At 45.0% G+C, this 18,776-nt stretch overlaps 1 protein-coding gene across 1 annotated transcript; it reads right to left on the bottom strand.

Annotated features, from left to right (window-relative positions):
• Positions 1–518: 518 nt before the first annotated feature.
• On the bottom strand, positions 519–16,527 carry PRDM13 (PR/SET domain 13). The gene is made up of 4 exons (XM_085611109.1): positions 16,319–16,527; positions 10,439–10,570; positions 10,223–10,343; positions 519–3,540 (listed from the first exon to the last, which is right to left on the bottom strand). Exons 1-4 carry the CDS (start codon positions 16,457–16,459, stop codon positions 2,072–2,074), a joined length of 1,863 nt encoding a protein of 620 aa, XP_085467235.1. The 5' UTR covers positions 16,460–16,527; the 3' UTR covers positions 519–2,071.
• Between the last annotated feature and the right edge of the window lie 2,249 nt (positions 16,528–18,776).

Consider the following 18,776-nt stretch of genomic DNA (forward strand, 5'->3'; position numbering starts at 1 on the left):
ATGTTTCTGTTTAGCTTCATTCTTCTTGTCTGTTATAAAAAGGAGGAGATTACTGTGCCCCACAAGCAAAATAAGGGTCAAGCCGACTAAATCCTGTTCACATTTACATGAATTGTTTTTTAGACTGGGCGTTTATGATCTTAACTGTATTTTTTATCTTGTGTATATTGGCAGGTGCTTTTTAATGCATAATGCTTTTTATACTGATGATTGTTTGTTTGTAGAATACTTTTTATGGCGCTATTTTAGCGGTGAAATAAGTTATCATGACTGACTGACTGACATTCTACTAAAGGGCACAATAATAAGATTGGCCAAAAGCCGACTATTCAAGTCATCATCATTGTTGCCCACGATCAGATGCCTCGGCTTCGATGTTGTTTTTAAGTACTATGAATTAGCAGTAAGTCAATTTAAAAACATTGATTAACAAATCATAACATGATGCTATTTTTGATATTTGTGAAGTTTAAAAAGCACTTAATAGTAATAAAAACAATTCATATTGAATGTAATTGCTCAATATTTTTTATTCGACATTTTAGAAAACAAGCAGTAGCCATTTAAAAAAAAAAAAATAACATATCGCCTTTGTTAACAATTGACAAACCACACCAGTTTATCAGGGGATTTATTTTTGTAAAAAAATGCTTATATGACGATTTTGAACAAGCTGTAGGCAAGGCTGAAATGCAGTGCTGCAGTTACTGCATCACGAAACCAACTTACACCGTATCTGCATTCGAACAAAGGGTGGACTTTTAAGTGTGCACCATGTGTTTGCCTGCCAAACTTTGTGGGTGAAAATCTGACTATCACTGTTGAAACATCTGAGTGCATTGCCTGTTAGTGTGTGTGCTCATACGTGTAGACATCTGTAACATTGCAATGGATGTGACAGGTTCCTGGACAAACGTAGAACTACATACAAGAGTGAGCACAGGTGGTTAGAAACAGACAGCATCCCCACTGATATATCTAGCACCTGATATAGCAATTATAACTGAAAGTAATACATGTAGAGGGAAAATGGTACGATCTTTAGCAGAGGCATAAAATGCTGTTTTGCACTGCCTAGTCTTTCCTGTAATAGACAGTGTGGCCACCAATGTCATTCTCCTTTATTTTACCTTGCTATAACAGAGAAGGTCTCTTTTGTTGCTGTCTGCTCAAAGAAGGTGCACAATGTCCAATGTTAGTGAAGACTGGTCCATAACACTCAAGACCCACACTACTGGTCGGCGGCCATTGGCATGTAGGGGGTCATTCTAAGAATTGCGGTAGTCTGAAGAGTCGCTTCTGACCGTGATGCTCCCAGAGTGAGAGGTATGGGTTTCCAAAGGAAGCTATAAGTATTTTACGAGATACTGTAAACACATCTCTGAGTGTGGGATGTCAGTTCATGTGAAATGAATGCTGCATAACCATGAAGACATGAAATAACATCTTCAAGTGCAAATGTAGAAAGTCATGTACCAGTATGAACCCTCATCTAGGTGAGGGGGACGATCAACGAGAGTAGAGACATTGGGTTCTATGTTAGCCTCATCTGTGCTCAACCCCACTGCTCCCTAGAAAAGGTGCTACCTCATAGGTGACGTTGGAAGAAGAAAAGACCAGTGCACAATACTCCCCACCTTTGGAATAATTTCCACCTAGGGATGCACTTCCGCTGACAAGGTCTAAACCCCATGGTAGAATCCATCCTGTTCTGGATGGTCATTCACTTGAAATGATATACATTTAGCAACTTCTGTAGGTGTCCACTTGTGTGCAGCTGCATTTGATAGACTTGAGTTCTTTGCAGTCGTACTGTGCTCCTTTTTGTGACATCCCAAGTTCATGTTGTCTGCCAACTGCGATGCCTTCCAGGGCATCTTGATTACCAAGATTACAAACCAAATGAAGCACCTATCTTGCTTCCAATTTCAGACGATTTAAATAATTCTACATAACTTATATTTATTGACAGGTTTATTTTCAAATCACATAAATAGATAGACCCAGAATGTTTTTATATATATATATAGATATACTGTGTACAATAATATACAGTTACAATGTTTGCACTTCAGAGTTCATTACTCATGCCAGTCTCTTGATCGCTCTGATCATCTGTAAAACAGACATCTACTTCACTGTCATTGTCACTCTTAGGCTCTTGGTCCTCATAGGCATGATCAATTTTGTCCTCAATTTTGCCCAAACTCTGTCCAGGGTGGCGAGATTTAACATGCCTTTCTAGATCTCGCCTCCTGACCAGGACTTTCCCACAGAATTCACATCTGTACGGAGTGTTGCCTTCAGCATGTAAGCGAATGTGCTTGTTCAGATTGCTGGGATCTCCAAATGGCCTTAAACACACTTTGCATTTCAGGGGTTTGTACCCAGTATGAGTCCTCATGTGGATCTTTAGACCATACTTTCGGGAATACAGTTTCCCACAGTACAGGCAGAGATGTCCCTTTTTGGGTTTGCCATTGGCTGCACTGGGGAGGGACTCCAGTCTTGCCCTGTTCTTGTCCGCAGCAATTTCTGAAAGTTGTTGTGTGTGCATTGCAATCTCACGATCGATGCTGGTGATGGATCCCAAATCAGGGTTCAGTGCTGGTCCATTGAAGTAAGACACAGAATCTGGATACTTGATGAGGTTACTGAAATGAAACTTGAGTGGATAGTAGGGGGAACTGTACAGAAGTTCCCCGTTGTACAGAGTGAAAGGCATGACCGGAATGTTACATTCCCCAGAATAGGACTTTATTCCTTCAAATTGGGGGATTGAGAATCTCTCAAAGTGCAGTCCTGTTGGAATTTGGCTGTAGCGACTCGGGGAGAGGCTGGCATGTATTCCCCTCTCTACGTGCTTGAAAGCCGAAGTTTCATCAAAATGGGAAAGCAAAGGGAAACCTCTGATGTTGCTGGTACAAGACAAAATGTTTGATGGGCCATCTCCAGGGTTCAGGCATTTGGAGTGATGGTTGCCTCCTAAACTTTCATTTCCTGACCGGCTATGCTTGATACCCCCTAAAACTTTACTGAACCCTAGCCCACTGCTTTTAACTTCTTCCCTCTGGGAATCAACGTGAGCCACTTTTGATAGACTTGTTGGCTTGAAAGCAGACCTCACACCAGGGTAAAATGCCATTCCATTGTTAACAGAACCATTTCCCACAATGCCTATGAACTGTCCATGATTTCTTGCGGCAGTGACGCTCATATCCAAGGCTCTCTCTTGCTCCTCTTTTCCCATTGTCCTCTTAATTACCCCTAGCTTGCTCAAGGATGCAGAGGACTCTTTCTTGATGCTCTCTCGTGCTCCACACCCGCTCTGATGTGGGTTACTTCTCAACGCGGTGGTTGGGGTGGCTGACATCTCTAATGGCTTGGGAGACAGGCTAAACATTTCTGAGCTCCTGACATGTTCGTTGCTGAGAAATGCCCGGCTGTTGTTTAGCGCACAATGGAAGTGTATGTGAGCTTTCAGGGTGTTCGGATATTTGAAAGTCCTCCAGCAGTACCAACAGATGTAGCGTTCCTCCCCTGTAAGGAAAAAAGAACCATTGGTTAATGTAAAAAGCTTTGTAAATGTGCAGTTATTTACGTTTATCCTACTATTCAGAGGAAAATTTAAGCCGAAAACAATATTGAAAAAAATCCCTGTGAGACGTTGAAATACAAGTGTTTAGATTACATATTCTCCATATTTGCCTACGCAACATATCTTAATGCTCGGACATGGGTTTATTTACAAACACGATCGAACCAGATTCATCTGTGCCTGGTTACAGTTCCTGGTCCATACCTAAGTAAGAGATATCAAGGGAAAGCTGTGGTTCCAGCTGGAGACCAAATCAGGTCACTGGTGTTATAGGAAACTAAAAGGTCTGACTGTGTCTTCCAACATTAAATTCCATGCTGAAATTCACCAGTTATAGTTTACTGAGATAACCACAACGTGTGCCCCCACCATGCTCTGCTTATGACCTCACAGACTTCACCACTCATTACATGTTAAATGACATCATTGATGATATCCTTGATAACATCTCAAATGACATCATTGAAGACAACACTGGACATGGTGGCGGCATAAGTTTTAGTTAGCCCAGTAAACTATAACTGGTGAATTTCAGTGTTTTGTGAGTTTAAAATGTTACGTTTTAACTAACATTTTCATCACCTTACTATAATGTAACTTTAACCTTTCTTTTTCAGGGATTTTTTGTTATTTTAATGTAAAGTAAGATATTATTACCATACCTAACTATAATTTCACTTTGATATGTGTGTGTGTGTGTGTGTATACATATATATATATATATATATATATATATATATATATATGAAGATATCTCGCTCTTCAACACTTCTCATCCACAGGAGACAAACGAGAGCAGACCCAGGATAAGTGCTATTTTCCGTTTGTTGCTTTGAAAACAGTGTCGCCATGACGCGTTTCGACAGCTTCCTGCCTTGATCACATATTGATATATAATGCGTTGTGTGTATATATTAATATACATGTATATATATGTATATACACACACATGTCCACACAAAACCCCTCCATTAAGCTGAATATATACTATGTTTAGAAACTTTAATAGAAAAGCAGACATTTGAGGTGAGCAAATGCAGAGTATTGCTGGTGGTGTGGGATGCTCTATACAGGAGCTTCTCTCCACCTAAATTTGGGAACAGCCCAGAGTTCTCTGCTTCTTTTTTGCATGATTTATGTGGCACTCTATGCCAGAAAGGGTGTTATTTTGACTTATAGTGGGTGCTCCCTTGTGTCTGGTCAAAGCTAAACCTCTCCGAGGAGCTATAATGACTGCGAAACATGTGTCAGGGGTTACTTTTATTCATTTCAGGTTGGTTTGGATGGTATTTTACCAATCCAAAGCTGTAATACTGTGCCTGGGGTGTTAAAAGGCTTTTGTCATTTTACAGCTCGGCATGGATAGCGCTGTGCTAATCCTATGCTTAAAGACTTTGCTGTATAAATGGCAAAAAGACTTTGTCCCTTTCTATCTCGGCGTGGATGGCACTGTGCTAATCCTATGTTTAAAAACTTTGATAGAAAAGCAGACATTTGAGGTGAGCAAATTCAGAGTGTCATTGGTGTTGTAGGGTGCTCTATACAGGAACTGCTCTTCACCTACATTTAGGAACTACCTAGAGTTCTCTGCTTCCTTTTTGCCTATATGTGTGTGTGTGTGTTTGTGTGCATGCGTGCGTGAGTGCGTGCGTGTTTGTGAATCTCCATTAGCTTTAGCAAGTGCAGGCATGAGAGCAGCGGATGAACAAAGTAAGTAGCACTGTATTACAGCAGTGTTTTTCACCTGCATTTTAAAAATCTTATGGTAAACTGTGTGGCTGACTCAATCCTTTGTTCAGTTCACTGCTTCTGGCTGCTACATATGCTTTACAATTATGCATGAAATATGTTCATAAATGATGAGGAAGTTAATTAAAATAGAGCTTTGTAGGTTGAATTATAAGAGGATGTAACAATGATGTCAAAACAGTACAATGGAAATTTAGCATAGCACAACCATTTTAAAGGCTGTGAAGTGTTATATTATTTTACATTTAAATAAAAATGATGTATTTTTCTTACGTGCGTTGTTGTCATGAAAATATCTTTTTTAAACACGACTCAACCCTAAATTAAATCAAGTGCATATGCATGTACATTTTGAAAAAATTTGTGTCCATAAAGGTATCATCAGTTATCCTGTTTTGACAATGTTTGGGCAGGTAGCTCGCCACAACTGTACGTTTATTGGGTAGAAGAATTTGGCAAAACAAAACCTGCCCCTATAATCCTTTTACAAACACATGTTTTGTTTCACAGCTCAGTGTGGCATGATCATGCCTGACTGGGCCAAAAACATTAGTGTGTGCTATAAAATGAACTTACTATAGGCAGTGGAATGAGCTTGGCCCGTCCCCAATCAAATGATTCTCTTTTCATGGCAGTATACGAATCTAATAATAAGAACCCTTTCCAAGCCTGCCAAAGTCGCCATTGAGCCCAGAGAAACCCATCCATCCTACCGCACTCGCCCTCTTAGATTGTAGACCTTGGTAGAAATGCCAGTTGAACAGCTGCAAATGGTTTCTTCTAGTTTCAACTTTGGAAAATGGCTTTTGGCACTGCTTTATGTAAGTCCAGTGGAAAAACAGGGGATATTATAGGGGCTAAATAAACATGCCAGCTGAAACTAATAAAAACCGTAACACCAATGACCACTTTCAAGATGCAATTGGAACTGGAGTCAACAGGAAATTCCTCCAATAAAATCCATAATCCCATAGGCCAAGAACTGGAATAGGGTAGAAACCATTGATAACAAGTCATCTGAAATTTCTACCAGGGTGCACAGATAGAATTTCCTCCAGTGGATGTACATGTTAGTAACTCTCAACTTTATAGATATTGTGTCAGTCATGCACTATTATTATTTGTGGTATTTTTGCTGTTTCCGGATATCCCTTAAGTATCAATCACCTTCATTGTGGCACTATGTAAAAGGCATTAAACAAAACAAAGTGCCCCTTCCATCTCCTGTAACCCTTTTTGTGCCCCCAACAATTAAATAGAATGCGACGTCATACAGTGCTGTTTCCCAAGCTGCACAGGTCTATATGTTGAAGATGGGGGCTGAAGGTGCTCGTTATTACGCCCCTGCCCCAAGAGTGGCTGCTCTGAGTTGTCCCTTGCACAGAGGTGGGCTGAGGCTGGTGCCATCTTTGCGGCCCGGACCCCCTCTCGCCCTCGCCAGCTGCTTCCGCTTGGACGCTCCAAGATGGCGCCGGCCCATCTGCCGAGGCGGGAGGGAGGCATATGTCCGCGGACAATACCCCTAATGATCATGAGCCGCTCATTGCAGAAGCGCACAATGCAGGGGCAGGCCGCGTTTAATCACAGCTCCTCCCGGGCCCGTGCGACTCTGGCCGGATGGCGTTCTTTAAGGGGGTCTGGGGCTCATATATTTCCCTCTTGTCACCGCGGAGGCGGATGCTTTGTGCTAACCGTGTAATGCGTCCTCATTTTATATGTATACTGGTCAGCATGTGTGAAGACCGCCGGGGGGTGGGGCGGGTAAGGTCTGAATTTTAGATTGGGGTTCGGCCTCCAAGTCATACGTCGACAGAATGACGTGTGTACGCAGAAATAATGTGGTCAGCTAGCACTTTTATTTAGCACTTTAAAACAAGTTTCGGCCTCTGAGAGAGACGCCGAAAAAACTGTAGCTGTCACTGTCAGGCAATCATCTCAAACATATGCAGTTAGCAGAGATCACCGTTTGGTAGGTGCTGCTGCCCGGAACTGAGTACCTGCACTTTTTGAACTTTCTGGAATACATTTAATGGGAGAGTACCCGCGCTTCTCATGAACCAACGGGTATTCTATAGCCTTATAGTCCGCCATGGCGTGCTTTACCGGTCATTAAAGTCCCAGTCCAGCCTTAAAGTCCCAAGCTGAAGGCGATGGGTTTTAAAGCTGAAGCGGGCTATTAATTGTCGGTAGAGCCCGCTACGACGGGCTCTAAGGCTGCACTGAGCCCCTGCACTTCTACATTCTGACTGAAGCACTGCTGCCTCCTCTCGCGCTCCCATGGGTGCCCCGCTGCTTGTTCCTCAGGAGAGGAGGACAGGAGACGCGACTCATGCAGCACAGCGAGCTGAGCTTCGGGCATCAGTCATGGTGCACCACAGCGGACCCGCGTCCGTCTGGCAAGAGCTGCAGCTCTGGGAGGAGCACCGGCGGGCCAATTTGGAAGCAGTTTCAGTGATTCTGGATGGAAAGCTGTGTAGCCAATAAGTGTACTCTATGAGAATTGAGGTTTGTGAGTACTAATGCACCCTTGCAAGTGCCGCATGTCGTGTGTCCTCAAAGAGGAAGAGAGTTGGCAGGAATTCTCGCACAACGCGGCTTAATATTAGACTGTTTAATGAGGTGAAACGCACAGCTGTGTGCAGACTAGAGCGAGGAGAAACAGCTGCCAATCAGCTCCTCCGCTTGCTTATGTCAAACTTGCGAAAATCGGAATTCCTATAGAAAGCCCTTCATCAAACCTGTATCCTATTGGTTGCTAGCTAGGACCGGATTGCTCAAAGGTCCCAGCTGATTATAGCGCTCTGTGGATCCGCCGCGCTATACTGTTCACCAAACTGTTCGGGGATTGAGAGCAAATCACGGCAGTGATTGTCCTGTGTCTTTGAGCAGGTGATACCTAAACCAGTAATGTTATCGGTGTGTATGTGACGTACAAGTACTTAAGCTGGCATTAGACAATGCCAGTCTTAGGAGGCGTTCCGCCTCCTCCCTGCACTGTCAGTGGTGTTGGTTTAAGGGCTTTGCTTTAGCACACTGACTCTGGAAGTATCTGCCGGGCACTATTTGACCTTTCAAAGAGCAGGGGCTGACGAGAGCCCACTCAGAGAGAGAGCCTCCTGCCAAGAGAGAGGATGAGGATGTGGTCTCGCGGTTAGACTGCCTACTTTGTAGCTGGGAAACCAAGGTTCGAGCCTCGGGATCGACTCCACATCCTGTGATTCTGAACGTCACTTAATCTCGCCCTGCCTACCAAAAAGAGTGAATGTGTCCTTATGTAACGTAACCGGTGCTCATGTAAAGCGCTTCAATACCTTCGGGTGGAGTTCGCGCTATATAAATCTGCAACAACAAAATAAAAGAGAGCCTCCCACACGAACCAACCCCTCCACAGGGTGAGGGCTGAGCGCATATCACCACCATATAATAACGACGAATACCGCTGTATTTCAGAATAACATTTATTCATCTCATTTTTACTCCGTTTCACAAACAGCTCATGGCCTCTCCCCTGTGCGCTATATGCATTCGACAGGAGTTCATAAAAAAAGGTTAAAAAAAAGAACAGCAACTGCGCAACACTCGGGTCTACGTATGATCGTGTTCGTGTGTATGCCTCTGCCCATGGCGAACTCAGTGTCAAGTGCTGACGTGCATCTTTTCCGATTGCCTCTTATACCTTGCAATATCCCTCTGCTTTAGGCTAACCGCTCCCCTGCTCTCGAAGTGTGTAGCCCTGCCTCCCCCAGCCCATCTCACTGTGGTGAAGGCACCCTGACTTTTGTAGCTTGCCCAAACTTTCCAAGTGAGTAGCCCTGGCAAGCTGTCTCACACTCTGGTTTCGGGGAAGATTTAAACTGTTGTTTTGTATGTGTTTTTTTTTTTTTTTTTTTGCAGTTTCATATTGGTAAACTCGACCCGAAGCTATTGGTACGTTTTACATTACACAAGAAAACATTCATTTTGGGGTTTTTTAGGCACGGGAAGATTATGCGATTTGCCCAAAATCCCATCATGTGAGCCGACGCCGAGACTCGAATCAGTTCCCCAAGCTCCAAGGTCTGCAGCTCTGGCCGTTATGACACATCTTCTCTTGTCGGTATTCCTAGGCCTCCGACTCGGCCCCGACCCCCGCATTGGGAGCAGGCTTTACGCCCCTCGCCATAGTCACAGAGAGTTTGCTAACGAAACGTGTAACGTGTGTAACAAGAGTATTTCATGTTTACAGAGACAAATGCATATGTATTTTTTTCATATTTGATCTGCTGTGATTTTCCAAATTTCCCTTGGTTGTGTGCGTTATGGGGGTGTAGTGTATAAAACTCAGTGAAATATGGGTTAGAAGGATGACTGGCATGACAATAAACTCAACATATATTCGTTTGAAAATTGCCACGCGTGTGTTCGCGCGTTTGAACGTACAGCAGAAAAAATGAACAGTTGTCCAAAAGACAACTTTCTGATGAAATTCTAATATTTCCAACTATTTCTCTTAAAGAGCAGAAACCATATAAAATATGTAATAATTAAATCACGTTATGCAAACGTCGTGCGATTTCTGTTCGTTTGGTGCACATGTAGGGGCCTTTTTTCAATGCATTTAAAAGAAAGGCACAAAGCAAAAAAATTCTAGAAAAAACAAAAAATAGTGGCTATGTGTGTGTGTATACACACGCACGCACTCTGTAATTTTGCTTTTCAGATAAGCATAGAGTAGCTTTGTGTGCGCACACGCAGAGAAAGCGAGGACATTATTTCATAGGTCGTTATTGCACGCGGCGCCTACGCGCTGCGTGAAATATAAACGGCTTTGGATACGCCAGTGCAATGTGCACGCGACCACTGGGTGCGTCCACGGCTAAGCTGCGGCCACCGTACCTTTCTCGTCGTGCGTGGGCGTGGCCGTGGTGGGGATGTCGAACCATTGCGCCAGGGAGTTGTTGTACCAGGCGGTCAGCTCCTCGCCCGGCGGCACGTCCCGCAGCGCCCGGTAGAAGACCTGTGTGCAGAGAAGGAGAGCAGAGGCTTAGTACAGGCCGCACCCACACTACACACGCTAGAAGCATGGCAGGCAGCATAAGCGAACCCCGTTACCTGTCCTCCGGGCACGTCCGCGATCGCCTCCAGGTTCTGCTCCTGGCTGTTCCTGGCTGCCCGGATCAAGCCGATCCAGTCGGGGGCCGGACACCCGGACTCATCCAGAAGTTCCCCTCGTACTAAGCGCACCTGGAACACAGAAATGGAGACACGATGGTATTCAATGTACTCTCAGAGCGAGCTCTTAACACGTTTAAAATTCGGTAGACCAATCACGTTCACAGTGCCCGCACGTGCCAGCGGCACTTGTAACCGTTAATACACACTGGCAAAGCACCAAGACACCAGCCACAGAGGCACGGCCACAGTGCAGGCCCCAGCAAACTACAGGAACACTTATAAACACACCCACAGATACGTCACCTGCAGGCCACGGTGGGCTCGTCTATGTATACAGGCGCATAGACTAGATTCCCTTGCCAGCAGACAACAACCCCAGCCACAAAACAACTCCCTCAAACAAACACATGCAAAATGCAGGCACGCCCACACAACTCTTGTAAAGCGCCGCACACCCACAGTGCACTCACCTGCAAGCCACATGCACGACTACTGTGCAGCCCCTGCAACACATAGGCACCCACGTGCAACACTCAGGTACATGTTTCAATTATTCACGACAAAGCAACTACAGGCACACGAAATACAGCTTTGAATACACGCTCAGTGCTGAACTAACTGCAAACTAATGATACATCCCATGTGCTACCTGTGGTTCAGAGACCCATCAACAGAGCAACTGCCTCTAGGCTACAGGCACGCCGACAAGTCTGCCCCTGCTAGCCGCATGTAGACTCACAGAGCACCTGCAAGCAACCCACAGTCGGGCCTTTACAATACACTTACGGAGCAGCGCCACACCTGCAAACCCCAAGTCTTCAGGGTACACACTCCGAGTGTATTTACCCTATGACAAATGCACCCACAGTGCAAACAACTACAAACCGGAGGCACACCAAGTGGTAAGTGCAAACCACGTACTGCATCGCGGATTGCACACACTAGCACAACTGTTACTTTTACTGTACACCCAGAGTGAAACACCGCACCTGCACGTCACAGCTACACTTAGAGTGCAGCCAACTGTAAAATAAAACACGCGCAAATTTTTACTTGGCACTCACAAAGCAGAATCCTGCAAAACGCAGGCGCGCCTACAACGCAACCCTTTACAAGCCACTGGCACATTCGTGTGCAAACTATGGAAGTCTTTGAAACACGGCAAAGGCCTGTAAATCACGTGCACACTAAAAGAGCAACCACGTGCAAAGCCCAGTCCCACCCACAGCTCTGCCACCTGCAAACTACGTAGACACGCACGCATGGTATAGCAACCTGCAAATAACAGCGCATTAATATACACCAACATAGCAGTCAATGGAATACCAAATGTAAGTTTTATAACATGTTTTATAGCATGTTCTTAGTGCTGTCACTTGCACAGGTCATAGTGCTGTCACGTGCACAATAATTACGTGTATGGTGGAACATGTTCAAATCAGTCGCACGTGTAATAAAAATCCACGGTGCAGCCACCTGCAGCTCGCAGTCATACAAAACAAAACAATACCTACGTCCACGAGCCGGCCATAGTTATATATTTAATATAGACTCGCGCTATAGTTAAGTGCAACTCATACTTTCAATACAATGCCCCATTTGAAAATCGAAACGACTTAAAAAAAAAAAAAGCTAAAATAACATCCCCGCTCAACGAAATGAACTTTAAACCACACCACCGATCAATCACCTGCAAACTAAAGGCCCCGCTTCAATACACATCTACAGTGTAGCCACCTACAAACCACACTAATACGCAGTATAACACAGGAGGCCCGTGCAAACCACCGACAAACCTGTGAAACACGTCCACATCGCAGCCACATAAAGCTACTGGCAGACATTAAAACACATCCACGGTACACCACCTACAAAACACCGACAGCCTTTAAAACACATCACAGTGTAACACCTATAAATCACCCACAACCTTAAAAACACATCCACGGTGCAACACCTACAGATCACCGACAGCCTTTAAAACACACCCATAGTGCACCACCTGCAAAGCACCGACAGCCTTTAAAACACACCCATAGTGCAATACCTACAAATAACCGACAGCCTTTAAAACAAATCCATAGGGCAACACCTACAAATCACCGACAGCCTAGCACATCCATAGTGCAACAGCTACAAATCACCGACAGCTTTTAAAACACACCCACACCGCAGCTTACTACAAACCACCGATAGACTTTAAAAAACATCCACACTGCATCCACTTGCAAATCACCAATACACCTCCAACTCTTAACCGTGATGCAATCACCGGTAATCGCAGATCAGCTTGTAATAAAGTCCACGGCTCTGAACAGCTCCTGCCACCCTGAGGCCACGGAAACTATTTACCTCAGCTGCTACTACTCCTACAGGTTAGACTGCGGCTAGCCTCTTCCCGCCGAGAAGTGTTTACCTCAGCTGACACTACATCTACAGGTAATTTATTACACACGCCATGACGGTTATCACCTACGAACTAAAGTCAATGTAAAGTGCTCCCTCGCAGCTACCCCTATAGTTTTATATAGGGATGGGACTGCAATATCGCTGGAGATGTACTGCCATTTTCCATGCACCGGTCTGTTATTATATAACAACAGCCCGATTTTGGCAGATCAATAAACAGAGGCGCGGGGAGATAACGAGATGTGTCTGGCGTCGCACTCTCTGGCGTAAGGAGCTGGGATTATAACAGACCCCGTGGTTCCACAGCATGCACTGCATTGACCCATACATTACAGCAATGTGTAGCACAGATATGCAACACGAAACACCGTAATGCCCAGCGTCGGAGAATCACGTAAACACATCTAAAATATGGAAACCTTGCTGAAAACGAAATAATCCTCACGAATCACGTATTCGATGTAGAGACAAGCACGTGTGTGATGTCTATACATACAGTACTTGCTAGAAAAAAACAAGACAAGTGCACTTCAATTAAGCTAAAAAAGAAAGTAATTAGGCTAATGAAGTGTGCTATGTGCAAACTTTCGGAAGCGCGCACTCACGCTTAGAAACACACGACAGGCCACACGACAGGCCGGCGGTGACCTCGTGCCCTTGTGGCAAGACAACGCACAGGGGAACATGGTGTGTCAGCATAGCCCCGAGACGGCCACGTATGGAACCTCAGTTCCTGTTATCAGTAATAAAAGTATTTTATATTGCATGTAAATTAGTGTCGGCTGACAATCGGTTAAAATCCATACGATATATATATATAAATATATATATATATATATATATATATATATATATATATATACACATATATATACTTATATACGTTTAAATAATGCGCACGCAGAGTTGTACATCGAAAATATCAACCGAATCAACTGTCAGTTGTTCGGCTAAACACGAAAAAGTGCACAGTGCAGCACTTGGTGCGGAAAATACCCGCAGAATTGATTTCAGAGTTGGGGATAAATGCTCAAATTTTTCCTAAACTCCATGTTTATTTTTGGCAAGCACAATTCCTCTCATTTAGGCAAACACATTTTTGGGGGGCAAACGAATAGTGACAAAAAATCTAAATATCTCCCTGGTGGACGATGCTTACCGGACAGAGCCGCGGAAACGGTGACGTGCCCGCCCGAAGAAGTACACACACTACCTCCTCTGGACATGGCCCCCCTTCCACGCACCTCCAGTTCCTTCTGTGGACGCCGCCCTCCAGATACACTCAAACTGCCTTCTTTGTACACCCCACCTTCAGGTGCATGGGCCCTGTATTCTTTGTAGACCCCTTTTCCACCCCTAAAGATGCATATGCACTGCTCCGGACACCCCCCCCCCCCCCCCAACCCCCTCCCCCCCTCCAGTGGCACGCACACTGCTGCCTCGTTGTCTGGGCACTCCTCCTCCTGGGATCAAATGCACGCACATTGCCTCTTTAGGACAAGTCCTTTCCAAGTGCACGTGCATAGTCCTCCCTGGACTCGTCCTCCCTTTCTATGTCCACTCATACTGCTTTGGGCGGACACGCCTTTCCTTTCCATGTGCACGCACACTGCATTGGGCGGACACGCCCTCTGCTTCCAGATGCACGCACAATGCCTGCTTCAGACACGTCCTCCGGTTCCTGATGCACGCACACTGCCTTGTGCAGACACGCACACTCCGCAGCCTGCATACAAGCAGAGCGTGTCCTGCGCCCTTCAGCAGCGCTGCAATAAAAGTCCCCCTCACAAAGCCGACTGATGTGAGAACCGGGCTGGGCCGATGATGGAGCCCCACAGAAAGGGCTGTGGGAGCATTTAAAAACAATTAAATGCCATTAATGCTCGCGACTGTGACCGAAGCCTTCCTCGGGGACATTGTGCCATGTGGCTATTACTTACTGATAGATAACACGCTCGAGACGTAACTCTCCAAGGACCCGGCACTTTGTTCTTTAAATAGAAAGGGATTTTTCAGTCCGAGACCGATCAGAAAAGAAACGGCAGAACGTTCGGATACTCGTTGAAACATTTTATATCAAAGTGTAATCGTGTTTACTGCCCGATAGCCTTTGCATGCAAAAATTCGTTTTAATTATAAGCACGTAGTTCATGTAGTGTCGAATTTCGACTGCCGTTATATAAGTATTAACGAATTTTAGCACAACCATTATTTTTTATTTAACAAAAAGCCAAGTTAACGTTTTAGATCAAGTCTGTACCTTTAGAAAATCTTCACGGAAATCCAAAACAGAGTCGCTTCGATGCCAACTCACATCACCCAAGTCGTGAGATTAATTCCTATTAATTTTTTCAAATTAACGCGCTAGTACAATTTCTAAAGATTTCAATATGAACAAGGCCATGCGTCTCGGAACACTATACATTACAAGTCAAGTAAAGGGCAAGTCTATGTTTTAAATGAACAGAGGAGGAATTTGGTGCCGCAGTCGTCAATGCGAAAGAAACAAGAAGAGACGCAATAAGCAGATTAAGAAAGGTCAGAGCCAAACTACTAACATTCACAACTCCTATCATAGATTCGTTCCAATAGTTCTAGACGTCAGCAGTTAAATTACAAAACTGGTATTTTTGTTTCTTTATTTGAAATAACAATCCCTGTGTGGGACAATGCAGCATATCTGCTGGTCTCTAATTACAAACCCGAAGTCCTTACTCTCTCCTACTACCGAACACCGTGTGACCCTCGCCAAATGACTTTCGTTCTCCACGCCTTAATGCTAAACTTTGCTAAAGTGGTTAAAAATACTATTTCTTTATCTTATTATGGTACATAATAAAAATGACCCTATTAATGAGCAATAAGCTACAACTCGAGTCAAAACAGATACCTCGCATCCCATCTTTTCAAGATTTCACGGGAGGTCATTGGGCCAGGGAATGTTGAGCCAACGTAAACTGCCCCCAGCCTCACAAATTGAAGAGCATCACAGGAGTAAGGTGAGCATTTGTTATTCTAAAAATAACGACCAAGCACTTAAGTATTACAGACATGAAGCTATGATCCGTAAATCGTAAATTTATATAAATAAATTTGATTGATAATATATATATATATATATATATATATATATATATATATATATATATATATATATATATCTTTATATATATCCTACCAAACTCCAAGAAAGCATGTCCATCACTCTATTGTAAAGAATCCACCCTCTCATAGTCCTGCTTGAGGTCTCATACTATAATTCTCCCGATCGGAATATATCGCTTCTTCAGCCATCGGACGCTTCCATCCCCAATAACAAGAACCAAACTAACAAACAATCTTCCAGGAGACTTGGGCTCCCCCTCGCACAGATCCGCCCCCACCGGTGGCGCTGCAGGTGCTCCGTACCTTCTTCTTTGCTCCGGGCTCCCGGCGGTCGGACAGGTACTTGCCCAGGCGCAGGGGGGCGGGCACGGGGCCCATGCGCGCCCCGGCTGGGATGCAGCCGTCAGCGGCGACGCTGACTGTGGGCGCGCGGTGTGGATGCATGGCGCGGGCCGGCAGGAAGTCAGTGTCGCGGCTCTGGGACCTGGCGCGGAGTAGGTAGCTGACGCTGCGGCTCCGCCCGCTGAGTGACAGCGCCCGGCGCGCGGCGCCTTATGAAGGGCGCGGTGGGCGCGCGCCTCCGCCGCTAGGGGCGCTCGAGCGCGCCGAGCCCGCGCTCCCGGCCAGCTGCTGACTCCCAGCCGCGGGGGCGCAGGCAGAGCTTCCCTAGCTCCTCACCATGTGCCCCCCCCCCCCCCAAAAAAAAAACAATTTGTCAAGGGAAGAAAGGGCCTCTGCGGCCCGGGGTCTGGAGGGACCATTAATCCTCAGCATGGGGCATTGTCCTCCAGACACTCACGATATTTTAAGTGACAACCCCACTGCATAATTCCGCCATAAATTTCTCCGGCCTCCATTGTGCGCCCGACAGGGCTGTTTTGGGGAGAGAAGGGGTGCTTTAAGTTTCCTCGCCCCCTCCCCTTTCAAGCTTAATGCACTTCAAAGCTCTTTAAGTCTCTCCGCGGCTTTGTGGCGGGCAGGGCCGCACAATGAGCGGCGGAATGTTTTCAGGGCTTGTTAAACATCTATTGAAGCCCGGCGTGTGCCGTGCGGGCCGGGCAGGTACTTGATGGGAACCACCAGAAGATGCCCCCTCTCTACCGGGGTACCAAGGCGCCCCCTGAGCCCTCTCTCGGCCCCACCAACCGAGGGTTCACCACCCCGGACGCACGCATTTAATCGCGCACAGGAAACGTGTGTGCTTTTAGTGCTTTTTCATACTTGCAGGTACCGTCCGCATTGTGCACTTGTGAGCACCAAACCAGAGGGCAAGTTACGTTCCCCCAGTGTGATCAGCTCCCACGTCTGGATGATACCCTTAATGTATTCGCGTGTGAGACGCGCTCCTTTAACCAGGAACATTTATTTATCATTACTTCATTTATTTAGAAGTTTTGTAAAGCGCTAGGTGTTATCTCCCGATTAATTCAGAGCGCTATTATAAGTATCACCAACAAAACTGAGAGCGTTTTTTGATGAACTAATGTTAGGTATGACACACCATACTTTTCGCAAAACACCAAACCGTGTAAATGTTGCACCGTTTCCCCATTTTGACACGCACATGTTCTAAGGATGACACCACTGATTATTGATTTATGTCTCATGATTTAGTGTTTTATAAAACGTAGTGAAATACACATTTTGCCTGATTTAGTGAGCTCTCAAAATGAGGGCACGAGGGAAGCAGTTCTTGTGGTGAGCACTGAGGCGAGAGAAGTGTAATAGTAACGCAGGGGGTCCTAGGCACACAGACATGTCAACCTTTAAACCCCATATTTAAGGATCTTTCGGTGAAGAGCGCGTGGGAGCACGTTCTGCGCGTTTATTCACATCAACAATTCCCATTGCCCCTGTCAATGGCCCACAACTTACGCCGCAAAAGTGCATTTAATAGGTTTGTAAAATAGAAGCTGTTGGCTAAATTGTGATGTGTGGGTTTATCGGGCAGCGTTCGAGAATAGGCGAAAGAACTAACAGGTTGGTCTGGCTTAAGTCTGGTGCAAAAGACGGACAGACCAAAAAAACACGTTTTTAAAAATTATCTATCTATCTATCTATTTATCAGCACCTGTTCAGTGGTCTTTTTCCAAGTACAGAAATTTTAAAACGGAAGGATTAAGACCATTGGGCAGGTGCAGATTGAGAAGCAAACATAAAACGAATAGATAGATAGATAGATAGATAGATAGATAGATAGATAGATAGATAGATAGATAGATAGATAGATAGATAGATAGATAGATAGATAGATAGATAGATAGATAGATTAGACAAAATTGAGAATGTAAGAATTTAAGGAGCAGAGACCGACACATGGATGGTGAAAAAATAGATATGTGTCATTTAGAAATGTACAATAAATATATAATGTTGCACGATTTCATTTCACAATTTACAATGCCATATATTGGTGGCACCATTCAATAACCTAGGGGTGCAAAACGTTGGTCCGGTGAGGGGCGTCCACGCTTGTAATGAGCACGTTTCCTACCCGTGACAGGTGAAGTCCTACTAACCTGCACTGAGATTTGTAGCGAGTGCGTTAGAATACCTCCGTCTCACCGCCGCACACGTCTGTGGATTGTTTACGCTCTTGTGTATCTGTGCACACGCGTGCTGCTATTTTGTGGTTTCTATAACGGTCATAAATACGGGGTGATACTTCATGTTCTTATCATTATGCTCCCAGAGTGGAAGGATGAAATGAGGAGGCACCCTCCTCAGCATTTCGTTTTTTTTATTAGGTTGTTGCAGTCGT

This window comes from Triturus cristatus, chromosome 6 (assembly GCF_964204655.1).
Source record: "Triturus cristatus chromosome 6, aTriCri1.1, whole genome shotgun sequence".
In the NCBI taxonomy this organism is placed as follows: domain Eukaryota; kingdom Metazoa; phylum Chordata; class Amphibia; order Caudata; family Salamandridae; genus Triturus; species Triturus cristatus.